Source organism: Lissotriton helveticus, chromosome 8 (assembly GCF_964261635.1).
Source record: "Lissotriton helveticus chromosome 8, aLisHel1.1, whole genome shotgun sequence".
Taxonomy (NCBI): domain Eukaryota; kingdom Metazoa; phylum Chordata; class Amphibia; order Caudata; family Salamandridae; genus Lissotriton; species Lissotriton helveticus.
The window spans coordinates 773,368,808-773,384,371 of record NC_136069.1 but is presented as its reverse complement, the minus strand read 5'-3'; the positions used below and the strand labels follow the sequence as shown (position 1 = coordinate 773,384,371).

Below are 15,564 nucleotides of genomic sequence, written 5' to 3'. Positions count from 1 at the left end.
TCCTTATGTATTTGTACAGATATTATTCATGAAATTTCAAATAATTGCAACATTTCTATTACCCAGTTTTAAATTTTTAGATTTCTGGATATAGTGTTGTTTTTATATTTTGCATTAGGTCCTTACCAGTGTCTATGTTAGATATAGCGTGGAGTTCAAAAGTCTGTTTTCCATGTTTATCTAGTAGCTATGTGACCTCCATACACAGGATTGGTAGATGGTGTTTTAAAATTTGTTTGGTCACTAATCACTAATTTCCAGTGAGCAAGGCGACTGCATTCGCCGAAATGCGTCTGGATTACAGCACATTCAGTTCACATGAAAATTTTAAAATAAAATACCTGCTTCAAGAAGAAGAAAACAAGCGTCCGTTTCTCTGTAGTTTGCAACATGCAAATCAGGAGTGTTTGACTCGATATATATATATATCCTATATATCCTATATATATAACAGTTCCGTGTGGTGAAATAATTAATTGAAGAACAACCGTTTGCTGCCCACGTTATGTTATTATTTCCCCACACGGAACTGCAATGGAAGCGAGAGCCGTAAAACGGCAACAGAAGGCGGAAACAATGTTTTAAAAGGGAACGCCGATAGCGAGTAAAGAAGGGGCAACACCCAGAGTACAAACAGACACAAAGAATCTTAAACAACTATTTGTGCAATTAGAGAAAGCAATGAAAAAGGAAATAACGAAAAGTTGGGAAGTAATTACTTTAGAAAAGTACATTGAATATGAACGTATACCCAGACGACTGAGAATATTCACTCTGCCGAATCATCCAGATACAAAACCTGAAATGCTGGTAGAGTGGGGCGAAATTTCGATGCAATGCTCTAAAAATATGGTACTGATAATTATCAAATATGCGAAAAAGGACATTGAAGAGTTACATGTAGTGATTGGAGACATTGAAAAGCTTATCTTGGACCTAAAACAAGAAGATGACAGCAAACAATTAAGAAAAGAAATGGAAAAAAATCTAGATAAATATGAGCATGAAGTAGAATTACGCAAATAGAGGAAATTCAAACGAGATGAGGTAGACTATGAAACTGGAGCAATACTGACATTTGCTAGAAGATTTGATGTATTGAAACATCAATTGGGAAAAATGGGACCAAATGCAAATTTCAGTTTTGGCACAAATGACTCTGAATCTGACCCGAGTGAGGAAGAGAGACCGAATAAATCTGGAAAGCCTTCTTTTTTTAGAAGAAATTAAGCTTATGTACATCGACCAAAGGACACCGAGGGTCAGAGGAAGTGGACGTGGCCGAGGAAGAGGCTCATGGTCAACTTCAAAAGGAAACGAAAAACCCGAAGGGGAAAAGGAACAATCAAAGGGATATCCACTGCGGAACCGCATGCGGAAGTAGTCGGTCACAAACAGCCAAATAAATATAAAAGGCAGAAACAGAATCTGATAATCAACCTTTCAGATCATGTATTGACGATTGATGAACGTAGAGTCTTCAATAAAGGACTCACCTTCTGTCCGGAGCAACACCATGACCATGTGGAGACACGAATAGATATCTACAAATTTGTAAGAAAACTAAAATTGGCAAAGTTTTTCAACAAAACGACTAATGTTATCAGTAGACAGAGTGAACCATCAACGAGTAACCTGGCCATTGAAGATCTACCAATCTTGAGAACAGTGATGAATCTGGCAGAAAATACTGATGAGGAAATGGCTACAGACTCTCAGGGTCTAGAGGAATTGATGATAATCACAAATGTGACACAGTTCACTGGATTCAAAGCCAAATCAAAATTTTGTCCGATGCTGAGTCCTGGAAACAGGATAGATACCTTTCATGATCTGGTGGTAACAGATTTAGAAGCAATGAGGAAAACAACCAATCAAAAGAAAAAAGAAAACTTGAACAAATCATAAAGACAAGTCATGAAAATACCAATCTAATAATAAAACCGGCAGACAAGGGGGGCAATATTGTCCTTCTAAATAGAAAAGATTACATCATGGAAGCACGAAGACAATTGGATGATAAGAAAAATTACATCAAACTTCCAACAAATCCAATTAACAATCTAACTCTCGATCTTGAATCCAGAATTAAAAAGTGGCACCAAGATGGATTAATATCAGAAGATGAAAGAACATTCCTAAGAAATGAAAGTCCGGTTTTGCCTACGATATTCTTCCGAAAGTACATAAGACACTAATAAATCCTCCAGGGAGGCCCATCATTTCAAGCTGCAATGCGCTCTACGAAAATGTCTCCACCTATGTAGACTCCTTTTTAAATCCTATTGTCATGAACTTAAGTTCCTATATACAGGACACAGGCGATTTTTTGAGAATTTTATCAAACTTGGGCTGGCAAGAGGGGTTTTTTTTCGCCACTATTGATGTGGTATCGCTTTACACATCCATAAGTCATGATGTAGGAATGAATGCTATCAGCTACTTTCTAAAACAACGTAATGAACACCAACTCAAACACTCAAGGATGTTAGAAGAAATTATATCATTATGCTTAAGAAACAATGTGTTCATTTTTGACAACCAAATCTACACGCAGATCTGTGGTTGCGCGATGGGAATGTCTTTCTCTCCAAGCTATGCCAACCTCACCATGGGTTGATGGGAAAAACACATAGCTTGGAGAGAAGACAATGAGGAGTTCACTGCTAAAACTGAATTGTGGTTGCGATTTATCGACGACCTGTTTCTCATCTGGAGCGGAAGCAAAAGTGAATTTGAAAACTATATGACTGTCCTGAACACAAACGAGGAAGGACTACAGTTCACGCATAACATCAGCGATAAGGAAGTTCAATTTTTAGACATTACGGTCTACATTGAGCATAACCAGATGAAAACAAAAGTATTCCGAAAACCAACTGCAACAAATTCGATCTTGCATGGACAAAGTTTCCATCCAAAACAACTCAAAAAAAGCATTTCCTATGGCGAATTCATAAGAATGAAACGCAATTGTTTCTGATGAAAATATCATGGGAAAAACTTTTCATGAAACTGAACAAAGATTCCTACAAAGAGGATATAATATCCAGGATGTAAAAATAGGGCAGAAAAAAGCTCGGAATGTACCCAGAATAAACTCACTACAGAAAAAAGCCAAAAAGACTGAGGATAATAAAATCAGGCTCATCTTAACCTATAGTAAAGAGAATTATCAGATCATGACAATTCTGAAGAAATATTGTCATGTCCTACAAAAAGATCCAGATTTGAAAAACAAAATCGGTGAAATACCAGATGTTACATACAGAGAAGCTCCTTCATTAAGGGACAAACTAGTCAAGAGCCTTATGACATCACAAAGAAAAACAGATTGGCTAACGGATAAAAACAAAGGATTTGTGCATTGTAACAAATGCAAAGCCTGTAAAATAGGAAAAAATACTCAGATGATAAAAGACTTTTTGGGAAAACCATTTTCAATCATGGAGAAAATAACACATGTGAAACAACTTATGTGGTATATGTCATCGAATGCCACTGTGGACTCCGCTATATAGGAAGCACGATCTGTCCCCTAAAGAAACGAATCCTGGAGCATTTAAGAGCTATCCATAATGATGACATGAATTATGCTATTGCCAAACATCTCAAAAGCCACACAGAGAAACTGTGGAAGGACATCAGATTCTTTGAACTAGTAACCATTCCAAAAAATGAAAGAGGGGGCGACAGAACTCTCAAATTAAGGAGACTTGAATCAAAAATGATTCAAAACTAAAATTCCCCATGGATTGAATACAGATGAAGATCTACATGTACATCTGGGCTAATTAAACCGATCGTGAGGCGGAAAGCAATAATAGACACAAACAATGGACCTTGTCGGGCACTAAGCCCTGGATTGTGCGTAAAATCTGAAATTGGATATTGTCGAGAGATACTAATCAACAGACATCAAAGAAATCCTATATTAAAGCAACAAAGAAAGGATATATAATTGACACCAACTATATTGAAACATAAAATTGCTATCCAGACCTTGTGATCGAGACATCAACAATGAAAGCCCCACCACTCGAAATCATTACATTTGGACACTGAGTCAAAATAAAAAGTGACATTTGAGAACTCTCGCCCTTTTGAACCAAAAAACATATCCGCTGATGGTGAATAAAATGAACTGAACTACAAATCCCATAATGCCTCCTAAAAGGCTAATATGGGGAGCTATAAATAGTGACACAAAGAAAGGACTCACATGCCGTGAGCAAGACCCGTGGGGGTTGAAACGCGTTGGTGGTGGTTGGGTGTGAATATTGCACTGTTACTGGAAGAATAAAAAACAAATACTGCTGACCTTGGTGTGCGGTTTTCTTCATTACGAAGAAGAAATTGGGAGAAAGATATATATGTGTATATCTCAAAACAAAACCCTTTAAGGCATAGAGTGACACAAAAATTATGCAAAAAAAGAAGCAGATAACTCTGGGTAGTTCTCAAGTTTAGGTGGGAAGCAGCTCCAGTATAGAGCACTCTCAACACCAGCATCACCCTAAATTTGCTCACCTCTGCAGACATATCAGAGGTGCGCAAATTTAGACTGTCGCTGGTCTTTGTTCTTGTTTGGTCTTTACAGATTTGCAATGAATGAGTTTATTCATCCTAGATCTAATGTGGATGTGATCTAGGAGTCCATTTCTTTAAGTTTTTAAGGGCAGGGTTCCCTCCAATACTCCTTTGTTGATGGATGGAACTGTATTTTTCATTGCCTCTCACCTCTTAGTCCTTAAACTCACTGTCCTTGTTTTCTATTGTATTTTAAATGTGCAAAGCGCACTGTGACAAAAAATAGTATCCTGGCGCTAACTATACCACTATGTGAAGAAATCGACTGAAGAGAATCTGAAATGAACTGAAACTGACCATTACTGAGGGAAAAGCCAGGTTTTCAAGGACCTTCTGAACTTTAACAGGTCAAAGTGCAGTCTAATGGAGATGGCATTTTATTCTAAATCGGAGCTGCTTTTGCGGTAAAAACACATCCTCCTTGTCGAACTTTTTAAAATCTGTATTCTTGGACACAGTTGCATGTGGCCGATTGGAGGAGTCTGCCAGGAGTGTATTCTATTAGCTTGGCTTGTAAAGGTTTTAGTCCTTTATTGTGCAGTGCCTTATGTTCAATACAGAGTCATCTGAATATAATTCTCTGTTTGATAGGCAGCCAATGATAATCTCTAAGGGCATTTGTAACAGAGGAGTGTTGAGGTCTGTTTAATGTTAGCTTTGCTATGATTATCAGGAAGTGTTCCAATTTATTTAATAAGAAACTGGGAGCTCCTGGTAAAAGGGCATTACAATAGTCCAGCCTACTTAATCATACACCTCTGGAGATCAATGATCTGGCTGGGAGATCAAGCAGTTGGTATAACTTCCTTAGGTAGCGAATCAGTGTGAAGCATGTCCCAGTAATTCAGTTCACTTGCTTTTCCATAGAGAGACCTTCATCTATACCTACCCCTAAATTTCATACCGCAGTTGAATTGCCCAACAGGGTTTCTGTGGGCAATATCTAGAAATTAGGGGGTAAAGATACAGGAATTTTATTATAAGGGAAACAAAGGAGCTCCATTATACTTCCACTCATCTTAAGTGAATTTGCATTCACCCATTTAGATATGTCCAGGATACATGCCTGAAAGTTGCACTGGTCTTTGTTTAATGATAAAATCAGATGGGTGTCGTCCACATAATTAATCAGCTTCATTTTGTGGGACTTGATAAGATAAATTAGGGGTTTAATATAAATGTTGAATAAAATTGGGCTGAAGGAAGAGCCCGGGGGATCGCCATTTGAAGTAATTCTGAATTTAGATAGAAAAGGGCAACAGATGCAGCCTGACAGCGGCCAATTAGACAGGATTTTAGCCAGTTTAACATTGGGGCTACCAACACCCACTGACATAAGTCTGGGCAGAAGAGTGCGGTGGTTCACCATGTCAAATGCAGCTGACAAATCAAAGAGGACCACTACCACAGACTGGCCGTTGTCTGTTATCCTCCGTATTTCATCAGTAGTGCAAATCAGAGCATTCTCGGTTCCGTGACCTGGACGAAAGCCGAATTGCTCTTTCTCTAGCCATTCGTAGTCCTCTAGGTATTGTGACAGGATTGTACTTATATAATGTTCTAGAATTTTCATTGGAAAAGGTAAAAGGGAAATGGGTCTAAAATTAGCTAGATCTGATGGATCGGACAGGGCTTTTTCAATAATGGCTTCACTGTAGGCCTTTCCCAACAGTCAGGTACTGTCTCGGTATTAAGGGAGTGGTTACAAAGTTTGTGAGAGCGTCGATTCGGGCAGCATAGCAGCCATGCTAGTGCTTCTCCATTTGTCAGCGGCGTTTGATATGGTTTCCCACTCTATCCTTCTGGATAGGTTAAGTAACATGGGTATACAGGGCACACCCCTGTCCTGGATCCGGCACTTTCTGGGAAACCGGTCTCAACAAGTCTTTCGCCATCCTTTCATCTCCTTGCGGCGCTGGTCGAATCCTGCGGGGTGAGGGTGACTTCCTACGCTGACGACACCCAACTGGTATTTTCTTTTGAAGAACATTTCGAAGGGGCATTCTCTAACTTTAGAAATTGCCTGAGTAACATCTCGGCCTGGATGTCACTCAACACTCTTAAGCTTAATTCGGACAAAACCAAGGTACTCTTCTTTAACCAAAAAACCCGCCCCGGCGCTTTGGGTGGCCACCTGAGATAAATCCCCCTCCCTAGCCTATTGACTCGGTGAAAAATCACAGCTTCAGGTTTGACAGTGAACTTTCTTGCAAAACTCAAATTAGACAGGTGTCCTCTTTTTGCTATGGGAAGCTCCACATGTTGCATACATTTCTCCACTTCCTTCCCCGGAGTCCCGTCAGAAGGTAATTCATGCTTTAATTACATCCCATCTGGACTATGCCAACAGTCTTTATCTGGGGGCGCCTGCCTATATTTGATTAGGCGTCTACAGATTGACAAAACGCTGCAGCCAGAGTGATTTTCTAAAATCCCTTTCCACCACTTGATCACCCCCCATCTGAGGAAGCTTCACTGGTTACCGGTGATTAAACGCACTGAATTCAAGACTCTCACTCTCGCATTCAGAGCTTTTCAGGGACAAGGCTCTGCATACCTGAGAGCGATACTCAAGCACTATCCTCACAACTGGACCCTCAGATCTAACCATCTTCGTCTCCTTGCTATCCCCTGTTTTCACAGGTCTAGTACGGGTGGCAGATTCCTTAACACCCTGTCCATCCTCTCTGGACTGCAAATGATCTGAAATGATCTGTAGTGTAAGAGGCATTTCCTGTTACAGCCCTAGTTTGTACACCAGTGGTCACTGTTTCACGTGGCTATGTGCTTCAACGAACCAAGCCTTCTTTCGTTACAGACCTTGTCTGGGCATTAACTTACAATTCATTTCCATTTTCTGATTATTGTTTCCGAGATACATTGATCCTTTTTGGCACACAGATTCACAGGCAGTTTCTATAGTGGCTCTGTGTTGTGGCGCGGAAGGTTTCACAGAAGAAACTGATGTCCGCACACCGGATAGGAATTATATGACTCCGCTGACATCACAACCGGAGTCTAAGTCGTTGCAAAGTTGTATGACTCTGTCCACTGGAGCACAGAGGTACTGATGAAACATGTCCACATCCAGACTGGCACCTGTGGTGAATTTAAAAGTTAAGGAATCAGCGCTGGCTAGACTGTGTCTATACCAGATAATGCGTTACTGAATGTAAGTAACTTATTCTTCTTGACAAATGGGTTACATCTTCTGTTTAAAGTATGATACAACAGAATTGTAAAAAAAACATTAGAGAGTGTGTTATGAGCAAATGATGGCATCAGAGGTGCATAATTCTTTCAAAATGTGCCAATGTGCCAATGATATTTCTGTGAGTTCATTCAGGACTGACATACATTCACAAAGATTTCACATTGGTTCTGTTTTCTTCCTTATTGCACACACATGCATATTTCTTAACTGTGTTTTAGCAAAGGTTTTATTTTGTGGTATGCACACTTTACATTCAGGATACGAATTATTCTTTATACTCTTTCTGTGGATGTGCTTTCACAGCAAATGTTTTGTATTTGAGTACAGTGGTGTTTGAGTGACTGTCATAGGGTGCCTACTTTATTCATTTCCTCTTGGAGGCGGACCTTTTCTTTTGGCATTTATGGACTCACAGGCTAGAATCTAGTTGCCAGTTGGAAAGGCTCTTTTTGCTAAAGTTGGGTGGTGTTCTTCCACTTTGTTCTCAGCCACCATCTTGGGAGGAGCAATATGAATCAAACTCACTCAAAAGTTCACCATTTTGGGATGTGTTGGGAATCCAGCACCTAATTAGGGTTCCTGGGTCTATGCACAAACTTCAATTTGTAGTACGCTTTTAGTACTAAAGTTCTAGTACAAAAATTCTACAAAAGGCTATTTGCAAACTTACCTGAAGAATATCAACCTCTACCACTCCTATCTTTTTCTGTGTGGAGATCTTCACCCCGACTTCCGAACCTCAGCAGACATAAATATACCTTTTAGTAGTAAATGCGGGAGGAATAGATGAGAGTGACTGAAAAATGTGGCCTACTTATGAGTAAAGAGAAAGGATTACACTGGAGTAAGAAGCGACTTAGGGAGGGAAATGCGCCCACCAAAAAAAGAGTAACCCCACTGCTATTCACAGACTGACTTCTAAAGTTTCTTTAGCCAAAAAGGGACTCAAAAGAGTATTCAATTACTCCAGTTCAGAGCTAAAGTAAGTCCAATACCACATATGGTAACCACTGGTACTGCACCACCCTTCCCTACCAAATATTGGAAGTACGGACTCAAAATTGAAACCAATAGGAAATAATTTTAAATTAAATTACCTTATTTAAAATATTTAAATAGATATAATTGAAAGTTTAAAATAAAAAAATGCAACCTATTTGTATTTATTTATAAAACATTTGAACAACTCTTTTTACATTTTAATGTGAGTGCATTTTAATAAAATGTTATTATGAAATGAAATGAAATGAAAAATTGCATTTGTATAGCGCGTAACTACCCTGGGGCCTCGCAGCGCTTGAAGATAAAAATGGCTTAGCGCAGGCTCAGGGTAGATCAGCAGGATTTAGCAAACAAATGCGTTTTCAAGGCCTTTCTAAAAGACAGGAGGTTGCTGTTTCCTCGGATGGCGAAAGGAAGGGCGTTCCAAAGTCTGGCCGCCGAGTGGGAAAAGGAGCGGCCACCCCAGCGGGCTCTATTAATTTTAAAAGAGGTGGCCAGCTGCAAGGTGCCAGAACGAAGGGAACGGGCTGGGACATAGGGCGTGACCAGAGAGTGCAGAATCGCTGGGCCTACACGGTGGAAGGATTTGTGCAGAATGCACAAAGCCTTGAACTGCACTCTGGCAGCCATTGGGAGCCAGTGGAGGTCTTTCAGTGCCTTCCTCGCCGACTGCCGACGGGGCAAGTTGAACAGTAGGCGGGCCGCGCTATTTTGCGTGACCTGAAGCTTCTGAAGTACCGAGGCCGGTGCTCCCAGATAGAGAGCGTTCCCGTAATCCAGGCGGGAGAGAATCAGGGCCTGGACCATGATCCTCCTCGCCTGGAAAGGGAGCAAAGGGAGCACCCGCCGGAGCATCCTCATTAGTCCAAAGCAAATGGCGGCCGTCTTGGTAGCCTGGACCGAGAAGTCAAGGGCGGTGTCAAGCCAGATCCCGAGGCTCTTTATCTGGGACCTAGGGGCGGGGAGAATGCCCAGACATGGTGGCCAGATGGATGCAAGAACAGACGGGGAAGGATTGCCGAGGAGAATGATGTCTGTCTTCTCCCCGTTAAGTTTCAGACAAGAGGCTTGCATCCATCTGGCAACCGCCTCTAGACAGGGGCCTAAGGTGTTGGATGATCCATCTGAGTGGTCTAGGGAGACCACCAGCTGCGTATCATCCGCGTAGGTGACAATACGCACACCAAAGGGATGGACTATCCTGTCCAGAGGTTCCATGTAGGAGTTAAAAAGGGTCGGGCAAGGGAGGAGCCCTGAGGGACACCTGAGAGGATGTTTGGGAGAGACTGTCTCGCCCTCGAAGACCTGAAAAAAACGCTCACTCAGGAAGGAGGCAAGCCATTCTAGGGCCGCGCCCGACACGCCCATGCCAGCCAGTCGATGTAATAGTGTGGCATGGTTTACCGTGTCGAACGCGGCGCTAAGATCTAACAAGATAATGGCCACCTTTCCTCCCTGATCAAGAACGGTTCTTGCGTCTTCTGTAACCGCTAACAAAGCGGTTTCGGTACCATGTTGAGGGCGAAATCCTGTCTGGGAGGCACGCAACAGACAGTTGGACTCTAAATAGTCTGTTAAGATGTTGTTAACGTGCCTCTCCAGCAGCTTACTCAGCCAGGGGAGCAACGAAATGGGGCGGTAGTTGGACAAGTTGCTCTGATCCAGGGTGGGTTTTTTGAGTAGTGCATTCACCATGGCACATTTCCAGGAGGGTGGGACCGATTTGGAAACAATGGAAGTGTTTAAGGTTTCCAAAATGACAGGACGAATAACGTCCAGGGCCTTAACAAGGATCCGGGGGGGTGCCGGGTCGTTGAGTGACCCGGAAGTGACTTTGGATATTAGTCTGTCCAGACCACAGGCATCAAGAAGCGGAATTGTGTCCAACTTGCAGAGAGCCAAAGAGTCAGCTGATTTGTGTGAGGTAGGGCTGGCGTTGACCATGGGATTACTAAAAGAGGAGTATATGGTCAGAATTTTCTTTGAAAAGAAAGCGGCCAGCTCATTGCAGCGGTCTTGTGCACCTTCGGCAGTAGGGCGCTCGGCCGGAGGAGAGATAAGGGACCTAGCTATCCTAAAGATTTCCCTGGGCGCATTGGCTGCTGCATTAATTTTCCCTTCATAGAAGAGGGCTTGCGCCTTTTTGATCTCTAATTTGTAAAGCTTCATTACAGCCCTATAATCCTCTTTCCTAGACTGAGAATGGTCCTTCCTCCATGCTCTCTCAAGTTTACGACACTCAAGTTTTAATGACCTTAGAGCGGGAGTATACCAAGGTGCGACTTTAGGTCTTCTAATAAGTTTACATGGGCGTTTGGGAAGGACGTGGTCAAGGGTACTGGAAATCCAGTGGTCAAAGTTGTTAGAGGCAGAGGCAGGAGTCATAACCTTCCTCGGGGGATCTTGGACAAGAACAGCTGTCCAGTCGGTGAGGGGGAGTGAGGACCATTTCCTGCCCAGATGCTTGATAGGAGCATCACAGGGGGAAGGAGGGTTGGAGAGCCAGGTGAAAGGTATCAAAAAATGGTCGGTCCAGGGTAGTGGAACAGGGGATTCTACCTTAAGGTTGGTGTTACTATATATGTGATCAAGAAGATGTCCCTTCTTGTGGGTCGCCTGATGGCCTCTCTGGCAGAGGTCTAACGCTTGCAGGTTGACCCGTAGGTTATTGGCTGACGTAGCATGGGGGTCATCCAAATGGAGGTTAAAATCACCAAGCAAAGTAAAATTAGGCGAGGTCACCACTGCATTGGCAGTGAGGTCCGTGATCTGCGTAATGAAATTATTAGGGGAGCCAGGTGGACGATAGAGTAAAATGCCAGAGAAGGTGGTATATTACTTTAATTATTTCTATATATCACTTTTACTAATTAAAAATGTGTAATGAAAAATATATTTTTTGTTGAATTTAGATTTTTGTTTTATTTAAACTTCAGAAAAAAGTGACTTTAAATGAATTTGATATATTTAAATCCATTTAAGATTTCAATTAAATTAAGTTAATAATACTGTCACATTGTTTCTTTTGTTATACATTTAAAATACATATCTAAAAATATATACATTTTATTTTACACACAAATATTTTTACAAATGTTTTCGGGTTAAATAAACTCTAGTAATTTCCCTGTACATCACCATAGGAAATCTCTAGTAAAGTATAGGAAAATCGAAAGAAATGATTAAACGTGGAAAAAGTTAGTAAAAATACTTTTGTGTTAAATATTATTAGAAATTACTTTTATAATTTATATTTTTCTTTTAAATGTAGAACAGAAGCTACATCACTGTTAAATTAATTTTTGAATAAATAAATCAAATTAAAAAAATCTGAAGTTTGAGTTAAAAAATACATTCACACTGAAGTAAACAAACTAATAATTATGTATTAATAGTTAATACAAGTGATGTATATAATTAAAAGTGATTTAATTATAATCTATTAAATAAATGTGTGATTCCTGGACATGGAAATTTAAGTAGAGGACCTCAAACTCAGTGATCAATAATCAAGAGGGCGCATGACAGCCACGCTCTTCGGTTGATCATGCTGTTTTTTTTAAGAAGGTGATGGAAATGTGAGATTCTGCTATCGATATCTCTGTAGCCAAGTATTGCTTACTGCCTTAATATAGTTATATTATGTTCTTCTTTAAAGTAGAAATCTAACTTTTCATTTTGGGCACTACCTGTATACTGAATAAATATATGTGTAAAATGAATGAGAGAGACCCCTCTGTATAAATATTACAGGCCATGTTTGCAAATTTAAATCTTACTTTGTGTTTTTCTTTTCTTACAGGGCCCCAGTAATACCTAATGTGTACACGGTCTCTAAAAAGGAAGGTATGGGAATGGATTATAGAGAAGTCTCATCACTGTCTCAAGACAACTACAAAGAACTTGTGTCTGATAGGGATATTCAGAACTCTATTTGCCCCCAAAGCCCCAGTAGAGAACAAAGCAATACTTGTTCAGGACAACAGAAGAGACAATTATTACGCAGGTGTGTGCCCGATGAATTTGGAGATTCTACCACTAATCAATCATTTCGTTCCAACAGCAGGAGGGCAAGTGTTCCTTCTGCTAATGCTCCAGAAAAAGAACAAGACACTGTTTCTTCCCCTGGGACAAGAATGGTTTACAAAATGAAACCAGATGGCAGTTGGTGCACGTTATCACCAACACAGTGCTCCAGAAGACCAGCTGACGTTTCTTCAACCTGGTCATCAAAATGTCCTTCCACAGGCTCATCGCCCAGATGTTCAGTTACACCATATACTTAATAAGTCATCCTCTACTTCAGCATTCTTTCAGATGACGAGGACCAAGGCCAAAGTATGCAATCTGAGCTCTGATTCTAATTAGTCTAATACCAATCAGAAAACAGGAAACCAATCAGACCAATAGATCTCCCAAGTAATATTGTAAACCTTTAGAATTTAGCCTCTATTTCTTGTGTGCAAAAATAAAAACTATTTTTCTATGTCTTTGTGTTATAAATAATATTCTGGAAAATATGATGTAACAAGCGGCAAACATACCATGTGATGTTTTCCATTTCTCCTCTATACAGCTGTATTTACTTTCCCAGTGGGGCAACTCAGCAAATGGAAGTGAGTGAAAATTACAATGTCAAAAGGTCATCCCAATACTCAAGAGCTCAAGAGATGTTAGATATTTTGAGAAGCATGGATATTAAAATTTCTGGATGAGCCATGCATCAGCTTCGGATATGTTGTTTATTATTTGTGTAGTTTATGATGAGAAAATATAGAACAATAGAATTTCAAAGGGTCAACGTGATAAAGGTGCCTGTCTACAACACAATGAGCCAGGAGCAACAGATACATTCCTCACTTTACCAGCCCAAGGTGAGGCAGGTGCTGTTCAGCAGACAGTGCAGCCTCTCTTGCCAGGTCCAGGGGTCAGCAGGACAGTTCTTCTTTGGTCCCTTCTCCAGTTCCAGTGCGATCTGAGGTTCAGGGGTCCAGGGGTGCCATATGTATGCCCAGAAAACGCCCCTGTGCGTTTATGCTGTCACTAGCCAGTGAGCTAATAGGATCCCCTCCTGTGATGATTTCTGGCTATGTGTGGCATCTAGAAATCCCAAAGACCACTATTCTGCACAATCCCAGGATCTCTGAAGTCTTCCTTGGATGTTAGGAGCTTGGTAGCCCAGCCTAGAGGTGTGGCTACCTGTTGGCTACACACCCACGAGAAAATCATTTTGGGCATTGGCCTCCCCTCTCTGTTCCTGCCACCAGCTGGGGCAACCCTTCAGGAGTGTGATCGCCACTTGTCCACCAAAGGGGGCTTCACGTTTCAAACTTGCCTTGTGGGCCACCACCCTAAGTGGCTTCCTGAAAGGGGAAGTAACATCTGTCACTGTAGCAGTATTCTATTGTTCCTGAGCCTAGGAGTCATTCACACCACTCCCCAAGAGGGCAGAAGGCTGTCTGTTGGCCAGCAACTGTATGAGGGCACTGGAAAAACTGGGCAACAGAGTGGCAACTTTAAAAAAGTTGCCTTTCCTCAAAAGTGATATTAAAATTTGACTTGGGCATCAAGTCAAGTTTAGTGCCACAATTAATTTAATACCTTGAAGTACCCATTTTTTGTATTCGCATTCAGAGGTTAGCCAGGCTGAGAGGTCAGCTTGTAACTCTGCATTAGCCTACTTTATCTACTAACTTTTCACAGCAAAAACAACAATTTGGAAGTTTTGCTCTAAGGGCATATTAAACATATATATCCTACTTAATAATGTACAGCTCCCTGCCTTAAGGCTCCATAGGCCTTTCTTGGGGAGACTTACATGAATTGTTACGGGAAGTGGGGGCTTTGCCATTGGTGTAAAATGCAACGTTGAACTAGCAGTTTGCAACTGCTCTACCAGGCAGCCGTGGCAGACAGGGAGCCATTTTGTAATTGGCACACACAGGATGACCCAGCCAATGTTCAGCCCCAAGTGGACACTCTGTCCTACATGCCATGGGTACCCTTGGCCCCATATTCTAGGGTCTCAAAAGTAAGCCAGCTTTTTCCAATTGGGGGTATTCAATTCAACTTACATTTTTAAGGGGTTAAAACACTGGCACTAAGGTCTGGTTAGCAGGCCTCATTGCAGTATCAAAGTCCGAAAAACAGTCCAAAACTTTGAGGATGATTATGCAAAAAGAGACAGTTGCTTAAAAAGAGGAACTGCCTCTCTTTGATCATTTGAATCCAGTGACAACTATCAAAAGAGCCTCTGAGACAATAGAGCTGAAAACCTACCTGTTAAGTACTGGGGGCCTTAATCATAGAAAGCAAGATGAGTCAAAACCAGAGACATGAACAAAACTCTGGGGCATATTATCAAGGCCAGGCGATATATTATCGCCGCTTTTATCGTCAGGAAACTGCAGATAAAGCGGCGATAATGGCCTTGATAATATGCTCTATGAATTCCAATCAAAGCCCATGTTAGATGTGAACACATCTAACATGGGCTTCGATTGGAATTAATAGAGCATATTATCAAGGCCATTATCGCCGCTTTATCGGCAGTTTCCTGCCGATAAAAGGGGCGATAATGTATCGCCTGTCCTTGATAATATGCCCCTCTATTCTTTACCGCTAACCAGTGCAGCTTGCAAGAAAATTGGAGATGGAAGCCCAACAAGGTAATTTAAATAAGAGAAGTGCAGGTGCATTCTGTACAACCTGCAAGTGCTTGATGAAATAATCTTAAAGGCCTAGGAAAAGTGCATTAG

The 15,564-nt window shown here is 41.2% G+C and overlaps 1 protein-coding gene across 1 annotated transcript in view; it reads left to right on the top strand.

The window, feature by feature from the left end:
- The window catches only part of LOC144772911 (uncharacterized), a 2,519,762-nt gene extending 2,506,235 nt beyond the window's left edge, over window positions 1-13,527 (top strand). Inside the window, exon 21 of the mRNA XM_078657606.1 lies at window positions 12,609-13,527. Within this exon, the coding sequence (XP_078513732.1) occupies window positions 12,609-13,092 (484 nt within the window). The 3' untranslated portion in view covers window positions 13,093-13,527. The remainder of the gene's footprint in view (window positions 1-12,608) is intronic.
- The last annotated feature ends 2,037 nt before the right edge of the window (window positions 13,528-15,564 follow it).